This window comes from Azolla caroliniana, unplaced genomic scaffold (assembly GCF_043228905.1).
Source record: "Azolla caroliniana isolate FFs.n. ecotype wild unplaced genomic scaffold, voAzoCaro1.0.p SCAF_11, whole genome shotgun sequence".
In the NCBI taxonomy this organism is placed as follows: domain Eukaryota; kingdom Viridiplantae; phylum Streptophyta; class Polypodiopsida; order Salviniales; family Salviniaceae; genus Azolla; species Azolla caroliniana.
This window is the reverse complement of record NW_028230446.1, coordinates 20,270,382-20,292,108: the sequence shown is the minus strand read 5'-3', so window position 1 is coordinate 20,292,108 and position 21,727 is coordinate 20,270,382. Positions and strand designations below refer to the sequence as shown.

Below are 21,727 nucleotides of genomic sequence, written 5' to 3'. Positions count from 1 at the left end.
TCTACTTATGCATTGGAAGTTGCTTAATGAATGTCTCCATAGAATTTAGTCAATGTTTAGCCTCATTTCAACAACACCCTAGTGAAATATCTAGTTCTTCTTTGTGAACCCGTTGTAGCCTTACGTGATAATGCTTATTTTAGAAGTTTTCATTGAATTCAATGAACGTTGTACAAGATGAGAAAAGTTTAAGCTCATCCTGTTATATTTTACCACTTTTTTGATGTAGTATATACATAATAAATCCACATGTGGAGTAGGTGTCTCTCTAGGGGGGATTGCGACCCCCCCAATGCAATTAATTTCTCATTTGCACTTATGATCTTCCCACCCTCCTCCGCAATGTTATTAATATCTCGTTTGACATATTTCTCGTTGGATGAATGTAGTCACTTAAAAAGGCTCTTGATTATAATTGCCGAATTGACGCTTGACATACGTAAGTCACACGCACGCAAACCCCCTCGTGGCTTCCTTCTTGTGGTTCATTCGGGTTAAGTTAACTACCCACGATTATAAGGTATATAAAGATAGGTGTGGTGTACTGTGTGAGCTCACGTGACAGTGGGGGGGACACATGGGATGCTAGGAGGCCACGACGACAGAGTCAGAGACACAGACAGGAGAGAGAGTCTGAGAGAGAGAGAGAGAGAGAGAGAGATTTTTTTGAATGTTTTGTGAGGGGCGGGGCAGAAGGCAGAAGAAGTGGGGGGGGGGGGGGGGTGACGTGGACGAACAAATCCAATTGTGGAAGCAGGAGGCGCCACGTCAGATCGACGAGAAAGAAGAGCAAATTTTGTGTGGTCTCTCTCTGTCTCTCTCTCTCTCTCTCTCTCTCTCAGACTCTCTCTCTCATTCATTTTCTCCTGCACAACCCAACCACCTGTTCCCTCTCTGCTCTGCTCTGCTCTGCTCTGCCATGGTGAGACCATCTTCCCCTCTTTCACCTTCACCTTCACCTGCGCCTTCTCCTCCTCATCCTTCATCCCCTCACCTCAAGCCTCTCAAAACCTCTCTTAAGTGGTGTGCCCCTACGGATCGCCCCTCTTCTGCATTGTCCCCTCTCCATCATCATCACCGCCATGCCTGTCATCCTTCTTCCGCCATGGAGGATCCCTTTCCGTCAGGGCTGCAGATTTTGATTCAATCTGGAGGGGCCCCTGCAGGATATGACCTCCAAGAGCAAGGAAACGGCAGCACAGATCATGGAAATTGTATTCTTCTGCAGCCGAGCGGAGAAAACGGAAATCTCCCGCAATGGAGCTGTGAATTTCTGAAAGAAGATGCCACTTTAATGCAAGGATGCCACAAGTGTTTTCAAGGAAGTGGGAAATTAGAAGAGAATCGTGGCGAAGATCAAGAAATCAATGGCGAAGCCAGTCAAGAAGGCCGTGGTAAAGTCGACCAAGAAAGCCATCGCAAAATCCACCAAAAGAAAGGTCTCCACGAAAACGCTAGTAATGAAGATCAACATCTCCATCAGGATGAGAATCTATATTCTACGAGCAATTTGATCATGAACGATGGAACAGCAGATCAAATGAATCTGATGCAAATCCCGCAGAAAGTAGGGAACTGTTTCTCGACGTGTGGGAGACAACGTCTGCAGAGACATTGGATGGAGACAGGAGGAAATGTGTGTATACCAGAGATATGGGGGAGGGAGCAGCACCTAGAAGAATGGGTGACCTATGGCATCGTTGAAGATGCCCTCAGACCTGCAGGTCTCATGGCAGCTCGTGCTGCTCTCATCAATACAGATGTGAGAAGAAGGAAATCATCATCGGCATCGGCATCAACATCTTCTTCCCCTAACAACAGGTCGTCGTCTTCATCAAGAAGACCACTCATCACTGCAGATGTGGGAGTTAGTTAACTCTGGTTTTTCTTTCTTTCTTCGTGGCAAAGAAAGATTGAGGGTCTAAACCTCAGCATCAACAAGAGGTACACCATTAAATCTCATTTCATGTAGATGTATATTGTAATTGAATTGAAATTATGGACTCCTCGTCTTCGTGACAAGATCTGATCAGACGGTCTTAAAAAAAAAAAAGTCAAATTTGTATGTTGATCCGTTAATGAGAGAATTCCTTTGTAAGCTTACGATTTTTATTCAAACTTATCTTCTTTTTTCTACTCCTACTTTCCTGGTGCCTCTCGGTTATCTTCGTGTTGTCAGAAAAAACCAAGTTTAGAAAGTTGCTTATGAAAAAGTATGTTCTGCCATTGCTTCTTTGCTAAGAATGTATTACTAAACGCTTGGAAAAAATTGTGTAATGAGGTAAGATTTGATTGTATACCCTGTATTTTGTGGCGACAAATCAAATATTTGCAGTCTATGTAACATCGTTTTGGTGTTGCACTTCTGAATTTGTGCCTACACGTTGTCATTACGGCCGACAATTCATATAATCACGATACCCACCAAGACACCCTGAGTAGTGTCACATACACATGTCACGTACTATAACTAACCATCGTGTGAAAGGCATTGGGTTGTGGCATTATTCTGATATCATATCTTATGCATCATCATGGAGAGGGCATCTATGGTACAACATACCACATTGACCCACATGTATGGTATGAACTGGTTTGGCATTTCGCCGCAATATTGTCACAAATTGCATGATCATGGTGCCATACATGTAGCATATAGAGCTAGTAAGCATCATAAACGATGACAAATACCATAACGTTTTACGGGACCTACAACATTGAGCAAGCCCATACGCATAACGATTTCATGGGCATCACATAACAACAAATCACATAAGGCCAGTATATGAATGATGGCCCTTAAGTGACCTACCATCACTATGATGGGACACACACGGATTGAGGAATTTTGGACTTGGCTTGGTTTGTCCATTGATTATTTCTTTTTGGGGTATAAAGGTTGTACTTTAGATGTATTAGGACATACCACTATGCCAACTTTTGCAAGTGAAGAAGTTCCATGTACATAGCTATGTCATATCCAACATATATAAAAGCTCTAATTCCATTGAGACCTTCTATAGAATGATGGAAAGTATATCTTTACATTGCATGGGAATTCGTTTCTACATGTAACTCCCCGCATTCAAAATTTCATGATAGCATTCATAGTGTCTCCATGTTCTCCATATTCTCGTTGATCATAGCTATTGTGACAATGAATGAGAGCTACCTTATATTGAGAATGTAAAAGGGCTATGAGAAAAAGGACCCATAATGGAATTGTGAGCTAGTAAGTTCCTAATGAAGGCGTTGAGTTGAAAAGTGTGGTTCAATGTATCTAACATAATTTAGATTTGCCAAATCTTTATGTGATTTCATCATATGAAGAAATAGACCCGACTGGATATTAACTAATGTCTCTACATCCAGCTTTGCACTCATACACAAACTTGTATAGGTCAGCAACGTAGTCTCAATTACATCTTTAGATGCCACATCAAAGGTGTTAGTTTGTCTCCTTAATATACATATTTATTGTTGATGCCTTAGGCTCCCACACACATGTTCCCATGTGTCCCAAGTCCTAGAATAAGTGCCTTTTCCCTTATCCTACCCTTAAGACCATTATGTTAGCCTTTGAATTTGGTTTGTTAGGCTATGTTCATAACACTTTGTCGTGGGTTGTTGAGGAACTTTTAAAACATCTTATCAAAATCTTTTTATGTAGGCTTCTGGGTTAAAAGGGAATTGTTCTTGTTTTCACCACTTGTATTGATGAAAACATAAAATGTGACCATCAATCAAATGATAAAATGATATTATGGTTGAATGTGACATTAAGTCTACTTTATATATATTTGAATTATTTATTATCAATAAGGTGACCCACTAACCTACACACAATAATTAATGGATGGCTGTAATTTGGCCTCTAGTCTAATTTATAAAGGTAATGCTTTGGCACATTATTCCTTGTTATCATTGCCTTTCAGAATTACCATTTCAATGTGAACCAACATCTACAAAGCCATTTTCACGAGAAAGCTATTAGTATCATGTCATGGTTTAACATATATGTATATGGTATCATTGGTTTTCACATTTATTTCATTTTAAATATAATTCAATAAAAAAAGCCTAAATGTAGATTATGCGAAAAAACTTGGTTGCATAAGGCTTCTCAAAGCAGCAAAGCATTAGTGCCAATAAAGCGTCTCTATATTGAAGGCATTATTCATTGTTGCCACTATAGTGTCAAATATATAACACTATGTTATTTTTGGGCTTTGCCTACATTTAAAGCTTCAACTAAACTTGAACCCACTCTTGACTTAGACTCATAATGATACATATTCACAATCTTAGTGCTTTGGCCTTGTGTATGAACAACTTGTCTTGATGTGAGACTTGATTAATTTCCAAAATTATTGTAAAAAATAGCTCTAACTTATACCGACCATACAATTGAAACACGACGAGTTAAATGAGTTGATGCACTGCAAGATTTTATGGTTGTACCAATGTCTTCATGTAAGATTGAATCAGAGTCCAAAACCAGGTAGATCAAAAGCCCAAAAATAAGCCGGCCAACTTTTTGAACACCGGATATCGTATATTATAGGAGCTGACCTAATCTAATTTCTGGACCAAATCAAAGTCTTGGACATCGGCAAAACCTATTATAGGAGCCCAGAGCTTGTGTGAAACCACAGATGGAAAGTCTTCCTAAACACAACAACAATGGTCTTCTTCCAGACAAGCGAGGTTTGGAGCCATGGTCGATAGGCGTGCAACGTAAGGATTTCTGTCTTCTGCATCGCCGTGGATGCTCGATCCCTGATGATCCTCACTCTGCAGAATTCATATGATCTGAAAAAAAATTCTAAGATTTCTTGAGAAAGAAGGAAGCTGAACCTGTGACAAAAGCAAAAGAAGAGCTTGATTTATCAACAATCAAAACAGGGGACTTTTTCTGGCCATGGCTTCGTCTAAACAGCTTCACACGAACCCTCTTCATGATATCTCTCTGGATGAAGACTGGATCTCTCTCATGCTCACTGACGTTGGTCTTGATGTAATGAATGAAGCAGAATCAGATGCACGCCTTTCTTCTTTTGATGATTTACCACTTCCTGATATGGATTTCGATTGGTCAATTTCGTGCAACGATATTATAGACTCAGATCTGATGATTACAAGTGATGATTACATAGTCGATTCAGATCTGACTACAGGTAATGATTGTATGGTGCAAGGAGCCTCTTATAGCCCTCAAGATGGAATCTTTTCTCAGTTTATTGACAATATTTCGTGCTTTTCTGTAGCTCATACTCATGCATGCCAACATGATGATGCGTCAAAACATAGGGTTTTGCATCATACATGTCAGCATGATGATATTTCAAAACATATCGTTTTGCCTCATACATGCCAACATGAAGACGCTTCAAAGAAGGAGATTTCAATGCATACAGGGAAACATGATGATGCTTTAAAAAAGGACATGTTACTTCCTACATGCCAAGATGACAATGATCCAAAGAGTATTTTACCACATTCCTGTCAACGTGATGATGCGTCAAATCAGAGTGCTTTACCACATTTATGCCAACATGATGGTGCTTCAAAGAACAGTGCTTTACTACATTTATGCCAACATGATGATACCTCAAATAAGAATGGTTTATCTAACGATGACACGTCAAAGAAGAGTGTTTTATCTCATGATGACACTTCAGAGAAGAGTGCATTATCGCATTCATGTCAACATGGAGCTGGAATCATTTTTGAGGCAGCAATGAGTGCCTCTCTGTCCCCAGAAAGTGGGGTCACACATGGTTCTTCAAGTTCATCTTGTAAAGATTCAGATTCTAGTATCCATGACAAAGATTCTGTTATTCATGACAAATATTCCTCTATCCCTTCCATGGATTCTGGGTCTGAGGAAGATGATTTGTATTGCTTTGTTTCAAAAATATGCTCTGAGGGTTCTGAAAGCTCAGATCTTGCACATGAAATTACGTTAAACAGTGAAAACATGGCTTCTCATAGTCCCAATATAGGCAACATAGGAAAATCTAGTAGGAAGAGGAAAAATCTTGAGGAGAATACAGGAGGAGCTCCTCCTCAAGACTATGAAGTGAAGGATGGAGATGATGATGAAGAGAAGAGGCGAGCTCGATTGATGAGGAATAGAGAGAGTGCACAACTTTCGCGGCAAAGGAAAAAATTATATGTGGATGAATTGCAAGAGAAAATAAAGACCATGGCATCAACAATTGCTGAACTAAACAATACAATCAACCTTATAAGCAACGAGAACATTAATTTAAGGAGACAACTCAGTATGTTTGGGCCTCCTGCAAGTGGTCAAGCAGGAGGGATACCTGGTTTGCCTCCATGGATGGGTACTTATCATCCTAACCCAATGATGGGAGGAAACTTCATGGTTCCAAATTCACAAGCACCTTTAGTGGCAATTCCAAGGTGGAAATCAAATACAACCTTAGATCATTCTAAGGAATCAAAGCCTAGGAAAGGATCAACTGAGAAAGGATCGAAAAGAACACGGAAAGCTGCTGGTATCACTGCAATGGGCTTCCTATTTTTTGTTTTCATTTTGTTTCCTGTGAACCTCAACATGTGGCTATTCAAACCTAACATAAGAGAGGAGACAAATACGTGGTCTACCCATATCGAAACTGGGAAGACACTTGTTAGAGCTGGAGGAAGGGTTTTGACTGGAATAAGTGAAAGTCACGTTTCTAGGATATTTGATGACCATGATTCAAATTGGAAATTGGCTGAGAATGGAAAAGATTCTCAGGCAAGAAAGGTTCAACCTAAAGGAGAGGACGTCTCTACAAATGGATCTTCTTATTTGATGAATGGAAGTGTACCACTTGCGGCAACACTGTTTGTGCCAAGGCATGATGGACTAGTTAGGATTGAAGGGAACCTTATCATTCATTCAGTGTTGGCAAGTAATGAAGCAACCATAGAGAAAAAGAACAAGACCGTGAGTATGCCTATTCCTTTATATGATAAGGGGCTTGCTTTAGATGCCAACCTCAAAGCCGTGGCTCTCAAGGCTGCTCCTGAGGAGAAGGGGGCACTTGTGGAATTGCAAAGGGCACTTGCGAAGAAAACTAGGTTAGACTTTGAAGAAAGTGGCTTACAGTCTTTGCAAGAGGATGGGTCCTTTCCACAATGGTTTGTCGAAGATCTTTCTGGTATGTACATATTCATAGATATAGAATCTTATTTTTTAAATCAAGACAATTATTTGAAAAAATGGTTTTTTAAATAATGGAGAATGAAAAAAATAAAAGGTTTCATATTTGTGTCTGGGAAAAACTCTGAATTTACTCGAGATTTTCTTTATCTCTGTAAATGCCCCTAAATTTTCATTGTTTCTCCAAGTACTGTTGAGACTCCCCTGCCAAAACTACATGCTATTTGGGCAACTTATCCCTTTCTCTTAACTATATATTCTCAATTCATGCCCATTTATTCTCTTTGGGGGTTGATGAGAGCATATGGGGAAGTGAAAAAAACTTGAGGGCATTTACAACCCAGGCCTATAATAAAACATAAAATACACAACTTAACATCACAAGTATAAGTATCAAAACATAGAACATAGAACATAAAATACATAACTTAACATCACGGGCATAAGTACTATCATCATGAATATGAGTTCGAGAAAAATATAAGTCTTATGTTACAATGAAATATAAAAAAGATCCCAAGTTCCTAATCTTGAAACCATTCAATAATCTAATAAAATGATATTTTTCACAAATGTTATGCTCTTCTAAGACATTGTGATTTTATTTGAACAATCACTATTCACCATGCTACTGAATGGTCTCACATTTGTTTTTATGATGTTTAGTTCTGCATTGACATTATAATTGCTTCTGAATGTCCTCAGGTCCAGTCTTTAGCTCAGGCATGTGCACTGAAGTCTTTCAATTCGAAATGTCACCTTCATCAGCAACATCCTCTCAACGAACAAATGCTGAAGATGATCGAAGACAAGCCAAGAGGAAGCTTGAAGAACAGGGTCCTCGGGAGGTGTCGGGTCGATCATTTTTGCACTCAAGAAAAAGTGCATCTTATGCGGTTCCACTTCCACCTGTAGGACATAAAGCTATTCTCAAGGGTGGCTCAAAAGAGAGAAATGTAACTAATGGTAAGGATGGTTATAGTTCTTCTATTGTTGTATCGGTGCTGGCTGAATCAGATTTCGGAGAGCAAGCAAAATCAATGGCAGGAGGAAAGGGCCCCTCCACAATATTTATAGTGGTATTGATTGACAATGTGAAGTATATTACATATTCGTGCAAGCTCCCTTCTGTGGCTTCAACACCACAGTATGAGGTAAGAATGTCAAGGAAAAGCAAAGAAATGTTCCCTTTTCTTTTATAGTTTCGAGCTTTATAAACTGTTTTGGCTGTTTACGTAAACATAAACAAATTTTAAAATTGAATTCCCCTCCAAATTTAAAACTTTTTTTAAGAATCTACAGCTAAATACTCATTTCAATATGGGAAAGAATGTAATAGAAAGCTAGAATATTAGCCTAAATAATTTACAATTTCATGGTTTCATAGAAATGTCATTTGCAATTTGCAGGTGGTAGTTGCATGAATGAGCTATGGTAAGAATTCTGTTCTACACAAAAGTGAGCAGATCAACGAATGGAGATCGAAGCTGGCAACAAACATGTCATTTTTAATTTACATTTGAGTTTACTCGCTGGACTCATTTAGGGATTTATCTTTTCCTAATATGCTGAAGCGAATTGTTTTCTCTTAACAATGTATTTTGCTGCTGTCTTTTTATTCACATTATGGGGAATCCATCCATTTGGTGGCGAATCCCTTACCTATGGATGATAGGAAAATGGCCCTATCCACTTGATTTTTCTTATACTAGGTTAGGTCTGAAAGTCAATGTTTCCTCTGTAAATAGAGAATCAATGTAAAACCATATGTAGACCACGCTATGGACCTTTGTACAATGACATCCTGCAATCGTAGTTCATTCAAGCAAAGTTAAAAGTTGACGACCTTCCTGCTAGTGATCTTTTTTGTTTGAACAGTTGTGCTCTTTTGCACCAATACAGGCTCTTGTATAAAAATAGTAATGGGAAGATTAAGACAATTGGCCTCTAAAATACAAACTCTAGGTTGTAGGTTTGAACTTAAAATCTGCAAATGTATCTATATAACAAGGTAATTGCAGGTTTTCATATGGCTGTACATCTTATATATAAATTGATAGCGTTCATATCACTATAGGAAAATTGGAAAAGTCTTCCATCAAACAAATGGCAAAAATGATGGTAGCATTCGTCATGTTTAAAGGTTTAAAAATAACAAGATTTTGATTTTAAATTGACAAGGTACTACAGTCACAACACATGTGACCTATTTTGGGCAGGTTGGCCTCTACTTTGCCATATATTAGAATGCGAAAAAACGTTTCCCTAATCTATTGCTTTTTCATCCGAAATCTGGGTTATGGCTTTCTAATTTAGAGCTTTTTCATCTTTGGTTAATGCCTTTCGATGCAATGAAAGAACTTAAGTGAGGATCATATGGAAGCCAACCGAGTCAAGCAAAACATACCTTTGAAGCTTATATTTTGAGGAATGGACGTGTCAAGTCCATTCTATTCAATGTGATGAAAGATCTTTCAAGGGAAGGTGGCATGGATCAAGCCTATCTTTGAAGCTTTCAAGGGAAAAGGATGGGTAGGCGTCTTTTGAAACACTAAGTGTATGAGTTGGGACACCCAGGAGGAGATGATCACAAGTCTAGTCCCCTATTAATTGCCTGAAAAGGTGCTCTGCATGCTTGTGAAGATCTCAGTAGTTTAATAAGAGATTACCCTTATACTCACGAGATCAACTCAGACCTAAGTAGAGTACACAACATTGCATCAAAACTGAAGAACCAAACACAGAATAGGTCCTTCCTTTTTCCCTCTTTTAACACTTTGAAAATGATATAGAACAACTGTCCTAGGTAGAGTACAACATTGTATGAAAACTGAAATACCATACAGAATAGGTCACTTGGCTTTTTTTTTCATAAGTCTTTGAAAAATGATATAGATAAAGGTCAGATTGATCAATAAACAAGAGAATCCAGTACCCAACTTCCCATTATCAATTATTATTTATCATATAATCAGATATGTACTTAACTAGCTATTACATTAGAAATTGGTTCTGATCCCAACTATCTCTAGCCTTGGCTGCCTCCCCCACCACCTGAGCCAGGGGCTGATGCCTGCCTCTGCTGAGGCTGAGCTGCGTGCGATTGGTCCGCAGCCTGCTGCTGCAGTGGCACTTGCGATGATGATGATGATGATGATGTGTTACCCCCACCGCCAGGTTTCCTGGTTTTGATGCTCTCAGAGCCACCCCCAATCACAGCTTCCTTGACCTCACCGCCCTTCTCCTTGACTGCTTTAACCGCTTCCTCGGCCTTCCCAATCACAGCTCCCACCTTCTCTCTCAGCTCGGCCCCATGCTCAGGCCTAGCTCTGGATCCATAGCTCTGGATCCAGGAGATGGCCACAACCGACACCAGCGTGGCAGCCCCAGCAGCGAGCAAAGCTGATGTGGCCAGGAATATGGAGGTCCCCAGGGGTACTATGATGGGGGTGAGGAAGAGGAGGAGGGGGGTAGAGACGGCGAGGATGATGGCTACTGCAGCCACAGCCAGGCCACCCAATGCAGCTGCGCCCATTCCCATGGCCGCCACAGTAGTAATGCCAAGAAGCTTGCGAGGCATACTGGCCCTAGATCTTCCTGCCTTCGCCATGGCCATCATGCCCACCCCACACCGCCTGTCGATGATGGATGGATGGATCCTTCTGCTTACCAAATCAAATCAATTTCGCCTCTGATCAACCTACTAATTAGCTGCTAATCCCGAGATTAACCAGAATAATTACCAAGTGTACATAATGCAAATGTTAAGAAATCATCTCTCTTAATGTTTGTGTGTCTACTATTTAAGTATTTGAATTCTTTTGTGTTTCTCATTTCTAATTAGAGAACCAAAAAAAGAAAAAACTAAATGCATGCAATTCCGTCGCACCACGTTGCATCCGTCTTCATTCAGATGTTGAAAGTTTTGTTATATATTTCTATGTGTGTCGAAATTCCTTCTGTTTTTAAGTTGTTGTTGGCTTGGCCTAATGTGAAACCGTCTCCCATCCCCACAACTTTGTCCAACCCAATCAATCATATGTGAAAGTTTGTTATTATTTCTGTGTCTAAAAATTCCTTCGTTTTTTTAAGTTGTTGTTGTTGGGTTGGCCTAATGTGAAACCAGCTCACAACTCTGTCCAACCCAATCAATAATATGTGATTGTATATTCAATTCCAACACATTCCATCAAAGAGAACATATCTCATTCCCTTCGGATGATTTGTTGTAGGTTCATATTCGACGACATTCCACCACAAGAGGGTGAGATGTCATAGGTGCAAGCAATTGTAATACAATACATGTTCGGCTTTCTATTATTGGAGTTTGAGATGATGTTTCCAATTGAAACTCAACAATAATTGATTTCAACAAGACTATATCCATTAGGAGTAGGAGTAGGAGTAGGAGCTTCTGAACTAGAAGCCAATTGTTTTGCTTACATTTGAATTTTATACACACATTCATGCATACTATCCCACATTCAAGGCTTGGTGAACATGGAGACAAGATAAAGGCGCTCCAAATTTTGATTCGATTGTTGGTCTCGTCTAGAGGTTCTTATTTAAGAAAGGACAAAGGATTATACTAACATCATAACTCAATTATTGTTAAATTTAGGTGATAAAAGCTGGTAGGCTTGACTTTAATTTACCGCCACAACTATACTTTGGGAACCCCATTTGAGGAATTATATGTATTATGAACAATAGAGACCTGCAAATGAAATGGTTGTAATCCCCCCCAACCCTTTTTGTGTGGTGCTCTGGAATCACTGCTTAACAAGGGGCATAGGCAAGCAAATAACTTAAAACCTTGGGGGCATTCGGGAAAATAAAAGAACATGGTAGAAACAAACCCAACATGAGTAATTCAAAGTGAGATGATGAAGAAGAAGAAGTCATGTACAAAATATACATGTATGGATGTTCATCTTCGGAGCCACAGCCTTGAAACAGAGTAGAAGCCTTCTTCTCTCACAACGAGGTTTCCTGTATCACTTCTACCACCCACACAGATATGGCAACAGAGCATTTCAGGAGACCTGCCTTCTTCTCCATCTCCGTTGTAGACCATCTCATTGTTGCCATCATCATCTTCGAGAACAAGGAGGTGAAACCTTCTTTTCATTGTCCCCAACATCGGCTAGGGCTTGCAATAGAATCGATTCATGTGCAGAGGAATTGGATATGGTGTACAATACGATCGATACGTGTGCGAAAGGATCAGCTATGGAATATAGCACAATCTATTCATGTTCAGAGGGGTCGGCTATGGGGTATAGTACATACAATTCATGTGCTTTCCTTCTGCAAAAATGTGCTAGGATGGAAGACCTAACTACTGGTAAACACATTCATAATCTTATTTTTGAACTCGGTTATGTATCTTATCCTCAGGTACAAAACCATATGTTGCATATGTATGTAAAATGTGGAGCTTTAATGGAAGCTCGTGTAGTTTTTGAGAACATGATCAATCCTGGAATATCTGCATATGAATGCATTCTTGTGGCATATTCACATCATAGACAGGGAAGACGTGGTATGATATTTCTTAATGAAATGCAGACAAAAGGAATGATTCCAAGCAAGTTTGTCTTGGTAAGCCTTTTGTCATCTCTTTCCAAAGAAGATGATGATGACTGCGATGATGATACTGTACTATTTGTTCGATTCGTGCATAACTTTGTTGAGTTTTGTGGATATGCACATGATGTGATTGTGGCCACCGCTATTGTCGACATGTATGGGAAATGTGGCACCATTAATGAGGCAAGGCTAGTGTTTGATATTATGGTAGAGAAGAATGTGATCTCATGGACGTCTTTAATCACAGCCTATGTGCAACAAAATCAAACAAAAGATGCATTTTGCCTTTTTCGAAGAATGGAGTCGGAAAGTGTTGCACCAAACCACTTTACTATTTCTAGTATCCTTTCGTCTTTTGCTGGGAAAAATGAACTAAATGAAGGTAAACGAGTTCATGCACGTGTTGGGTTTCAGCCTGATTTGCTTTTGAGAACGTCCATTTTGAGTATGTATAGTAGATGCGGTAGCTTAGAAGATGCCAGAAATGTATTTGATCAAATGCCTCAGAGGAGCTTGATCACATGGACAGCGATGGTGTCAGCATACGCTGAGCTAGGAAATGATGAAGAAGCTTTCTACTTGTATGACCAAATGCGTACGGAAGGCATTTCTCCAAACAAATTCACATTTGTCTCTGTTCTTCATATGTGCACAAGATTAGGACTTTTGGTTAAAGGAAAGCAAGTACATGCTGATGCCATATACAGTGGATGTGAGCAAGATATTGTCGTGGGTAATGCTATACTTGACTTTTATGGGAAATGTGTCACTATCGATGATGCATATTGCATCTTTAATAGAATGATGTGTCATGATGTCGTGTCTTGGACCTCCATTATATGTACTTTTGCAGTGAGTGGACAAAGCCAAGAAGCATTCCGATTTTTCATGCAGATGGAATTAGAAGGAGTGTTTCCAAATGGAATTACTTTCGTCAGTTTGTTATCTGGATGCAATAGCTTAGGCTGGGGAAAGGTACTGCACACTCGTATTCTTTGTGGCCATCTCCATGTTGATGATGTGCTGGGGACAACTCTTTTCAGCATGTATTTCTCATGCAATAGCCATAAAGATGCCAAGAGAGTTTTTGATGAATTGCCTGATCGAGACATAGTTGCATGGAATATCATTATGGCTCAATGTGATTGTTTGGAAGATGTAATGGAAGTGTTTGAAACTATGCCATACCATGACAAGGTTTCATGGAATACGCTTATCTCTGTATATATTCGGTATGGATATTATGATGTTGCTATTAGTATGTTTCAAAATATGTTGATGCATTGTTGTGTTCCAACCAAATATACTTTCGTCAGCATTCTCGATTCGTGTGGAAACCTACCTTCACTTAGCTCAGGTAAGCATATGCACATTCAGATCCTATCCAATGGGTTTGAAAGCGATACTATGGTAGGAAATGCCCTTATTCATATGTATAATAGATGTGGTTGTATAGATGATGCATGTCTTATCTTCGAAGCAATAGAAATTCAGGATGTAGTATCATGGAGTGCAATGATTGCAGGACATGCCCAGTATGGGTGTGGTGAAGAAGCCATCTCACTTTTTCGATGCATGCAAATAAAAGACGAGCTTCCAAATGAAGTTACCCTTGTAAATGTTCTTTGTGCATGTAGCCATGCTGGCCTTGTATATGAAAGTACATCAATCTTCCTTTCCATGAGCCAAAGATATTCTAATACTGATATAGTATTAGCATTAGATCATTATAATTGCATTATTGATCTTCTTGGACGTACGGGAAGGCTAGCTGAGGGTGAGACTATGATCGTTAATATGCCTTTCCAACCGACTTTAACTATGTGGATGACATTACTAAGTGCTTGCAGAATGCACAATGATTGTAGTTGTGCCCATCATGCAGCAAATCAGATTTTCGAACTAGATCCGCACAATGCCACGGCATATGTTGTATCATACAACATTTATAAATCTTCTGAGCAGTGTGATATTGATATAAGAGCTAAACAGTAATAAGAATCATTAAAATTGATTAATACTGATAGGTCTTGCAGAATGCACAAAAATTGCAGTTGTGCCCATTATGCAGAGAATCAGATTTTCGAACTAGATCCACACAATGCCATGGCATATGTTGTATCATACAACATTTATAAATCTTCTGAGCTGTGCGATAATGAAATAAGAGCAAAAAAGTTATAAGAATCATTAAAATTGATTAACACTGGTATGGGTCATATAAACATCGTTCGTATAGCCTTTATTCATAGACATGCTATAATGGTTACCTCATCTTGTCGACTTTTACGATATGTGCATGAATACATTGGGTCTAACTGAAATGGAACATTCTCTTGTGAATTGAAGACCATTCAAGGTGTAGTGGCTTTAAGTATGCAGTGAACATTGGCATCAACTACATAATGGGTTTCAACACTCCTAGGGTGCACAACTGGAAGGTCACACTAACTGTTGTGTTTCACCATTTTAGGCCTACGACTGGAAGATCAAGTAGAAAATCTGGAGGCACGGATGTGGTGGTGCTAAGTTGGAGCAGGGATTAAGCCTACAACTCTTTGAAAGTCTTTCTATGGCAAAGCAGAATTGAATGTGGGTTCAAAACCTTGAAATTCAGCTCGTCATAAAAGTTGGAGGATGGATCGATGATGGAGGTCTTTGAACCTTTGGAACCACATGGGGTTGTGATCAGCTTGTTGAAAACCAGAGTTTTCTCACCAAAGTTGGTGAGGATTGTCATTATCTTCATCACATACGTGTGAAATATGCTGGTGAATGAAGAAGGGTGTAAGGCTGGCTTCCCAAATATGCAACAATTACTCGACGTCTAGAAGCACATAGTCCATGGGAAGGGCCGTTGATGTATGGTTGGAACTTGACTTCAACAGACCCGTAGGAACGATGATGAAAGTGAGAGTATAAGTTATCAAATTTGCAACGCAAAAGGAAAACAAGTTATGATAGTAGAATTGTACTAATTGGAAGGAACCAGAAGTGCTTCAAACTCTACCAAACATGTTGATGTGTGTTGTTTTGAGTATTGGTTAGGTAATCTTATTGATATCGTATTAACAAGACAATGCATCAATTTCAAGTGGGTTTGGAATTCCAGTACATAGTATTGTGTTTCATGCACTTCAATTCTCTGCTTCTCAAAGAATGCATATGGAAGGCTGGTGAACAATTTTGGAAATGCTTGGCTCAGATGATGAGTACTTGACATTGAAAGTCTTTTCTGTGGGACACTTGCATCAAGAAAACATCATAGATTCCTTGGTGAATGAGGCTTTTTCACAATGCTGATGTATTATGATTTGTGAGAGAAACAAAGACTCGTGTTTCTAATGCAAATTACATATATCGCACCAAACTACAAAACCATTTCCTTTACACAAATTGCACTCATAAATTTTAGAGCTCATCCCTTTGGCCACAAATTGCATCATTGCTTCCATTCGACTTAGCTCACATTCTCTTTGATGTATATTCTGCCCTGAACTAGTTCATGAATTTGAGTGTTGCACTCAACTACAATGCTCCACCTTCAATTATATTCCAGTTATTCATCATATTCTCCTTGGAAATTTCATGGAGGTTCATGCTTCACACTGTTGCAAACTGTAAAACCACCTCCAAATAGGGAAACTTCACTTGATGATACCAACATCTAACTATTGCTTTCATGAGTTAGCTTTCCCTTGGACTTTAGCTAGTCCTAGCAACTTATGCACAAGTCTATCTCCTTCATCTACACCACACAAAGTCAGTCACTACAAAGTGTTGATACACAACTTGGCATTAAATCCATTCTTACATTTGTTTGTGACTGATGCAGTTATCTTGAACAAATTGCAGTTTGTTTCTATGGATCTGACTACTTGTCCTGCATTGAATTTCCATACCTGAATTGCAAAAGACTACCTCATTGACAACATCATGGAATGAGAGCCAAAAAAGTTATGAATCCAAGAATGACGAAATTGCAATCGTAGCCCAAGATGAATCGTCTTTAAGCCAATTCATTCATTCATTTCACATAACTAAGTCAATTACATGTTTGAGAGTAGCATCAAAAGGAAATTGGAGGCAACTTACCACTATGTATTCTCCACATCAAAAAAGAGGTACTGGAACAATATAATGGCCCAATGTATGTGAAGGAAGTTGAGGTTGTGCATTTCTTAATGGGTTTAGTTAGTTATGATTAGTCTACATCCTCAACAAGAGTTTCATATCGGATGGCCTAGCTACCCTCATAAGATACATTACGTCATATGGCTGAAGTCTTGACACACCAATAATGTGAGGTAGGCTTTCATCGCGATGATCGCGTTACCTCTCCCAAGGTACTAGTCATCCTAATATCCTTTCGATATGGGACATTAATGGTATCTTGGCTATGTCTTGATCATAGCTCGTGGGAGGTGGGGAGGATTGAGTTCTTCTATCCAATTTATTCACCTTTAGTTTACTTTTATTTTGTTTATTGATTAAGAAGAGTTCTTAACAAGTCTATCCATAGTCATTTCTTCTTCTCCAGCCCCAATATATTCCTCCACTAGTATTTGGACAAATCATAAGCATGAAGTACATCCCCATTAATTTCATCTACCACCACCTCTACATTATAAGTAAAAGTAAAGGGGATATATGCAAGCATAGCTGCATCCCTCTACCCTTTGCAATATGTGCGTCAATTTGAATTACAAATTCCCACGCATTTTCATAGTGTAAGTTGTTATGGTGAGAAACAACTGCATAGAGGATTCCTCGAAACATAAAGTAATTAATGTCAAAGAAACAATTTATCACATATAAATGCTATACCTTTTATTGACTAAAAACCAGCAAACTATATCGTCATCAAGTACTACTTCTCACAATAGGCACAATATCGTCAAGTACATATATACTTTACGACAATCTCCCTTTTTGTTTCTCCTTAGATACATGACAACACTGTTCTTTCATCGATGATTCTTCCTTGATTCTGGCAATGTTAAGTAAGGTTATATCAAGGTTCCATCCAAGCAAGCATCATAGTTACTGAGCTTCAAAGCATCCCAAGATGTAATTGTGAGTTGAATTGATATCTATGACATTTGAGGCATCATCTCACATAACAAGTGTGATGATAAAATGATGCAAAATTCCCCTATCATTGAAGAGAGAGAGAGAGAGAGAGAGAGAGAGAGAGAGAGATGTACAGAATATCTATATTACCTTTGTATGGAAATCCAATTCCATCTTCAAAATCCCAAATGACATTGAAATAAATCATTGAGTACACTCATTTTACAACACACATACCCAATTACTGTTACAAATAGCTATTGCCATTTCTTATTTAGGTTTTAAGTCTTGTGCTAGGATAAGCTAAAAGCTATTGTTCATGAGAGAGAAAGAGAGAGAGAGAGAGAGAGAGAGAGAGAGAGAGAGAAATAAAGCTCAGACATACCCAGCTTTCTTATGAGTGATTCAACTTCATCCTCTATGGCTACTGTCAACCCCAGCGTTAATCAAAATTCACATTTTGAGCAAAAAATAAAACCTCATGGTGCCTACTTTCTAGTGAAGAAATTCACGCAATTCTTCACCAACATCTGTAGAGGCCACATTGAGGTTTACAGTACTCCATTACCTCATCCTGAACCTTATCATTCTCGTCAACACAACAGCAATATGTTTCTTCCAACTCAGCGCTTGCTTTATTGGCTGCACACAATAGCACAAAACCTAACACCCACTCAGATATTCACAACCAACAATTAAACAAGATAGCATGGAGAGAAAGGCTTTTACACAGCTTGGGAACACTACATGGCTCAAGCAAGTGTAGCCTAAACTTGGGTGACCTGATTGAGTTGTATGATAAAGCACCATCTTATCTGCCTCGGGTAATTGTAAACAAAACATGTTGCACAAACCAACATATAATCAAAATCCCCTTTCATTCCTAACGGATTCTCTCATTGATGGTTATAAATAAACTGGATTTTCCATTCATCATTGACCAGACAAGCAAATTCATGATCATGCAATGGCAACTTATTACATTACATTCTCATTAAGAAGCATTTGCTTCTATAATAGATTGACATAATTGCAATGCAAAGTTTCAATCAGTTACTTGAGATTCCACAATTACTCAATTCTGGGAACTTTCCAAAACATACCAGACAATGTCCAACACAATTACCTCCACCACAACTTCAACTCCACAAAAAAACTATCAAAATCCACAAAAATCCTGCCAATAACTGTTGCTAAGCATAGGCACTAACAGAGGTCTGTGTAAGACGTCAAGATCCCGTTCGTCAGAGCCATCTAGAAATTTCATACTTGCTCTAGACACCAATATATCACCGTCATCTTAGGGTTGGAAACTTACAATTAGAATTCTCCATCACATACATTGTCACACTAAATCACATGCATTGTCACACTAGAAAATTCATACTTACTCTACGCACCAATAACTCACCATCGTCTTAGGGTTGGAAACTCACAATTAGAACTTTCCATCGCATGCATTGTCACACTAGATAAGAGACAGAACCTAAAACATTGGCGAATGACGCAGAAAATAGTGAATTCTCTACAAGACTCAACGCGCAGTGATATCACCCCATTACAACAATATACAATAATCAAACAAGACAAAAAATACAGCGATAAAATCGTAGAGAAAAGGTGGTGTTCAAAAACACCTTTACGAGTACAGACACAGTAAATTTAAGCGGCAGCCTTCTTAGGTTGCTTCGAAGGCTTGGGAGCTTTCTCAGCCTTTTCCGCCGTCTTCTTAGGCAACAGAACTTGATGGATGTTAGGAAGAACGCCACCATAGGCGATGGTGACACCAGAAAGCAGCTTTCCTAGCTCCTCATCATTCCTAATTGCGAGCTGGATGTGGCGAGGGATGATACGATTCTTCTTGTTATCTCGCGCAGCATTTCCAGCGAGCTCGAGAACCTCTGCAGCGAGGTATTCCAAGACGGCAGCAAGGTAGACAGGAGCTCCAGATCCGACGCGTTTGGCATACCTCCCTCTCTTCAAGTAGCGAGCGAGCCTGCCAACGGGAAACTGGAGGCCAGCCTTGACAGTCTTGGATACTCCTTTTTTCTTGGGGACCTTTCCGCGGCCTCCCTTGCTGCTCTTAGTTACAGAATCCATGGCTACGCTACAGAAAATATGAAGACAACGGCAAAGATAGGGGCAATGGAGCAGGGAGGCAAGTAATGAGAATGAGTGTGATGATGGATATGGCGACTGCAGACTGCGTTTTTATGCGTCGCAGAAAGAGCGGGAAAAGGAACCCTCTCTGCGAGAGATTCAAATTTTGAACTCTCGAACTCTTGTTTCGCTAGATCTCTCACCGTCTGCGCCACGTCACATCTGACGGCTCCCAGAAACCCATGGTCGATCCTTCCTCTCCTTCATCCGACCAATCATATTGTTTTGAGCCTCTCTTACCCGTCGAGTGTTTCTTTCACTTCTCTAGACATACAAAAAAGAGTGAGTTTTGTTTTATGTTTCTTTTTTCTTTTTTCTTTTTTCTTTTTTCTTTTCTCCAAACAAGTTTATTGTATGTTTTATCCTAAATAGATAATACAAGTAGTTATGTTTTAATAGTTGGATGCTCTGATGTTTTATATTTAGAATCGAGACACCATAAAAGATACAAAAACACTCTCCATAAAATCTAATTTCCAAATTTAACCACCACCACACTCTTACTTGATGTCCATATAGAAGTTTTGGTTATCAAAAACACTTACGCTCTAGTGCGCTTCTTCTAAAGTAAAATTCAAGGTCAACTTCCACCATTTAATCACCATGAGATTTCTTCTACCAACCTCTTGTCAACTATGAAGATAAAGGCATGGATTATTTACATTAGCCATGAGCTTGGCAAATGCCACTATTTCGTCGGTGGTGGGGACGTTTTTTGGATCACTAGGCAAAACGACACTCTTTGCTTTTCTTCATGCAATTGCAACATCCATTACAAACATTTCGAGATAATCTTGACTTTGCCATGTAATGAAATGAACAACATTCTTCAATACACACTATAGTCTATTAGTTAGTCCATCGTGTCACATGTTAGTTGCCCACGTTCCAAACTAGTACATTGCTATGTATATTCTCATTCCCTTCATCTAGATCCATTGTATAGTCATACAATTGGATGCCAACATTCTTTTTGTCAAAAACATCAAGAAGCTTGTTGTACCTTTTTAGGGATCCCTTAGGGCCCAAGTGTTGTGGTCGGCAAAAACAAGGTGGTTCGATGCAACTTGGACAAAGGAACAAATTGAATGGCCGATGGTTGCAAAACCCTTCAGCAAGTTCCAAGGTCTAGCTACAATTTATCACACTTGTAGAAATTCATGGGCCAATGCCTCCAAGATTTCACTTGCCAATATATATCACGCGACAAATAAGATGCCTTAATAAAAGCATTCAAGAGTCCTAGACACACCAAAATGTCTATCTATCATAGTATCATAACAAGCTTGGAAAACTTGGAGATTAGAAGCCTATCTAGAACATGTAAAAGCGTATTGCAGAATAAAATACCATTATGTATTATTAGGTGAACGATTATAATCACAAAGTTGAAGTGATGTGTAAAAATGAACATTCAGATAATGGGTCCAATGTGGGAGAGGCATGAATATGCTTCGACAAGGAAATGTCAAGGGGGGCTTCAATCTATGTTATATTGACTAGAAGTTGGAAAGGATCCAAACCTAGAACCATCAATGATTATTGTTGTTCATATGTATGATCACCTAATACAAATACATGATCAATGAGACAAAACATGTAATTTTCCGTCGAGTGATTATGGGCGAGACAAACCAAATACTTGATCATAGATTGAATGTGAGAAAGAAGTTGATTATGGTATCGAGCTCAGCGATGATGGAGAACTCAACTACCTCTAAAGTA

The 21,727-nt window shown here is 39.1% G+C and overlaps 4 protein-coding genes and 1 pseudogene across 7 annotated transcripts; 3 read left to right on the top strand and 2 right to left on the bottom strand.

Moving 5' to 3' along the window:
* The first annotated feature begins 880 nt into the window (after positions 1 to 880).
* On the top strand, positions 881 to 2,103 carry LOC147858419 (uncharacterized). The gene has a single exon (XM_087326612.1). It carries the CDS (start codon positions 920 to 922, stop codon positions 1,874 to 1,876), a length of 957 nt encoding a protein of 318 aa, XP_087182738.1. The 5' UTR covers positions 881 to 919; the 3' UTR covers positions 1,877 to 2,103.
* Positions 2,104 to 4,664: 2,561 nt separating this feature from the next.
* On the top strand, positions 4,665 to 9,017 carry LOC147858418 (bZIP transcription factor 17-like). Of its 4 annotated transcripts, XM_087326922.1 has the most exons (5): positions 4,666 to 5,177; positions 5,268 to 5,318; positions 5,364 to 7,175; positions 7,883 to 8,331; positions 8,587 to 9,017. In XM_087326922.1, exons 1-5 carry the CDS (start codon positions 4,922 to 4,924, stop codon positions 8,599 to 8,601), a joined length of 2,583 nt encoding a protein of 860 aa, XP_087183048.1. In that variant the 5' UTR covers positions 4,666 to 4,921; the 3' UTR covers positions 8,602 to 9,017. The 4 variants fall into 4 exon arrangements, with proteins under 4 accessions (XP_087183046.1, XP_087183045.1, XP_087183048.1 ...); XM_087326920.1 differs by having other exon boundaries at positions 4,665 to 5,318; XM_087326921.1 differs by having other exon boundaries at positions 5,268 to 7,175.
* Positions 9,018 to 10,129: 1,112 nt separating this feature from the next.
* Positions 10,130 to 10,785, bottom strand: LOC147858417 (oleosin H2-like). The gene has a single exon (XM_087327526.1). The coding sequence runs from the start codon at positions 10,755 to 10,757 to the stop codon at positions 10,206 to 10,208; it is 552 nt and encodes a 183-aa protein (XP_087183652.1). The 5' UTR covers positions 10,758 to 10,785; the 3' UTR covers positions 10,130 to 10,205.
* Positions 10,786 to 12,078: 1,293 nt separating this feature from the next.
* LOC147858416 (pentatricopeptide repeat-containing protein At2g13600-like) lies at positions 12,079 to 15,732 on the top strand. Its single transcript, XM_087326908.1, has one exon. It carries the CDS (start codon positions 12,104 to 12,106, stop codon positions 14,762 to 14,764), a length of 2,661 nt encoding a protein of 886 aa, XP_087183034.1. The 5' UTR covers positions 12,079 to 12,103; the 3' UTR covers positions 14,765 to 15,732.
* A 3,668-nt stretch (positions 15,733 to 19,400) lies between these two features.
* On the bottom strand, positions 19,401 to 20,021 carry LOC147858415 (histone H2A pseudogene; annotated as a pseudogene).
* Positions 20,022 to 21,727: the final 1,706 nt, after the last annotated feature.

Bases quoted from the DNA above. Each gene is read 5' to 3' on its own strand.
- LOC147858419 (XM_087326612.1), top strand. From the start codon at position 920: ATGGTGAGACCATCTTCCCCTCTTTCACCTTCACCTTCACCTGCGCCT.
- LOC147858416 (XM_087326908.1), top strand. From the start codon at position 12,104: ATGTTCATCTTCGGAGCCACAGCCTTGAAACAGAGTAGAAGCCTTCTT.
- LOC147858417 (XM_087327526.1), bottom strand. From the start codon at position 10,757: ATGCCTCGCAAGCTTCTTGGCATTACTACTGTGGCGGCCATGGGAATG.
- LOC147858418 (XM_087326919.1), top strand. From the start codon at position 4,922: ATGGCTTCGTCTAAACAGCTTCACACGAACCCTCTTCATGATATCTCT. The intron at 7,176-7,882 runs GTATGTACATAT...GAATGTCCTCAG, and splicing joins GTTTGTCGAAGATCTTTCTG to GTCCAGTCTTTAGCTCAGGC.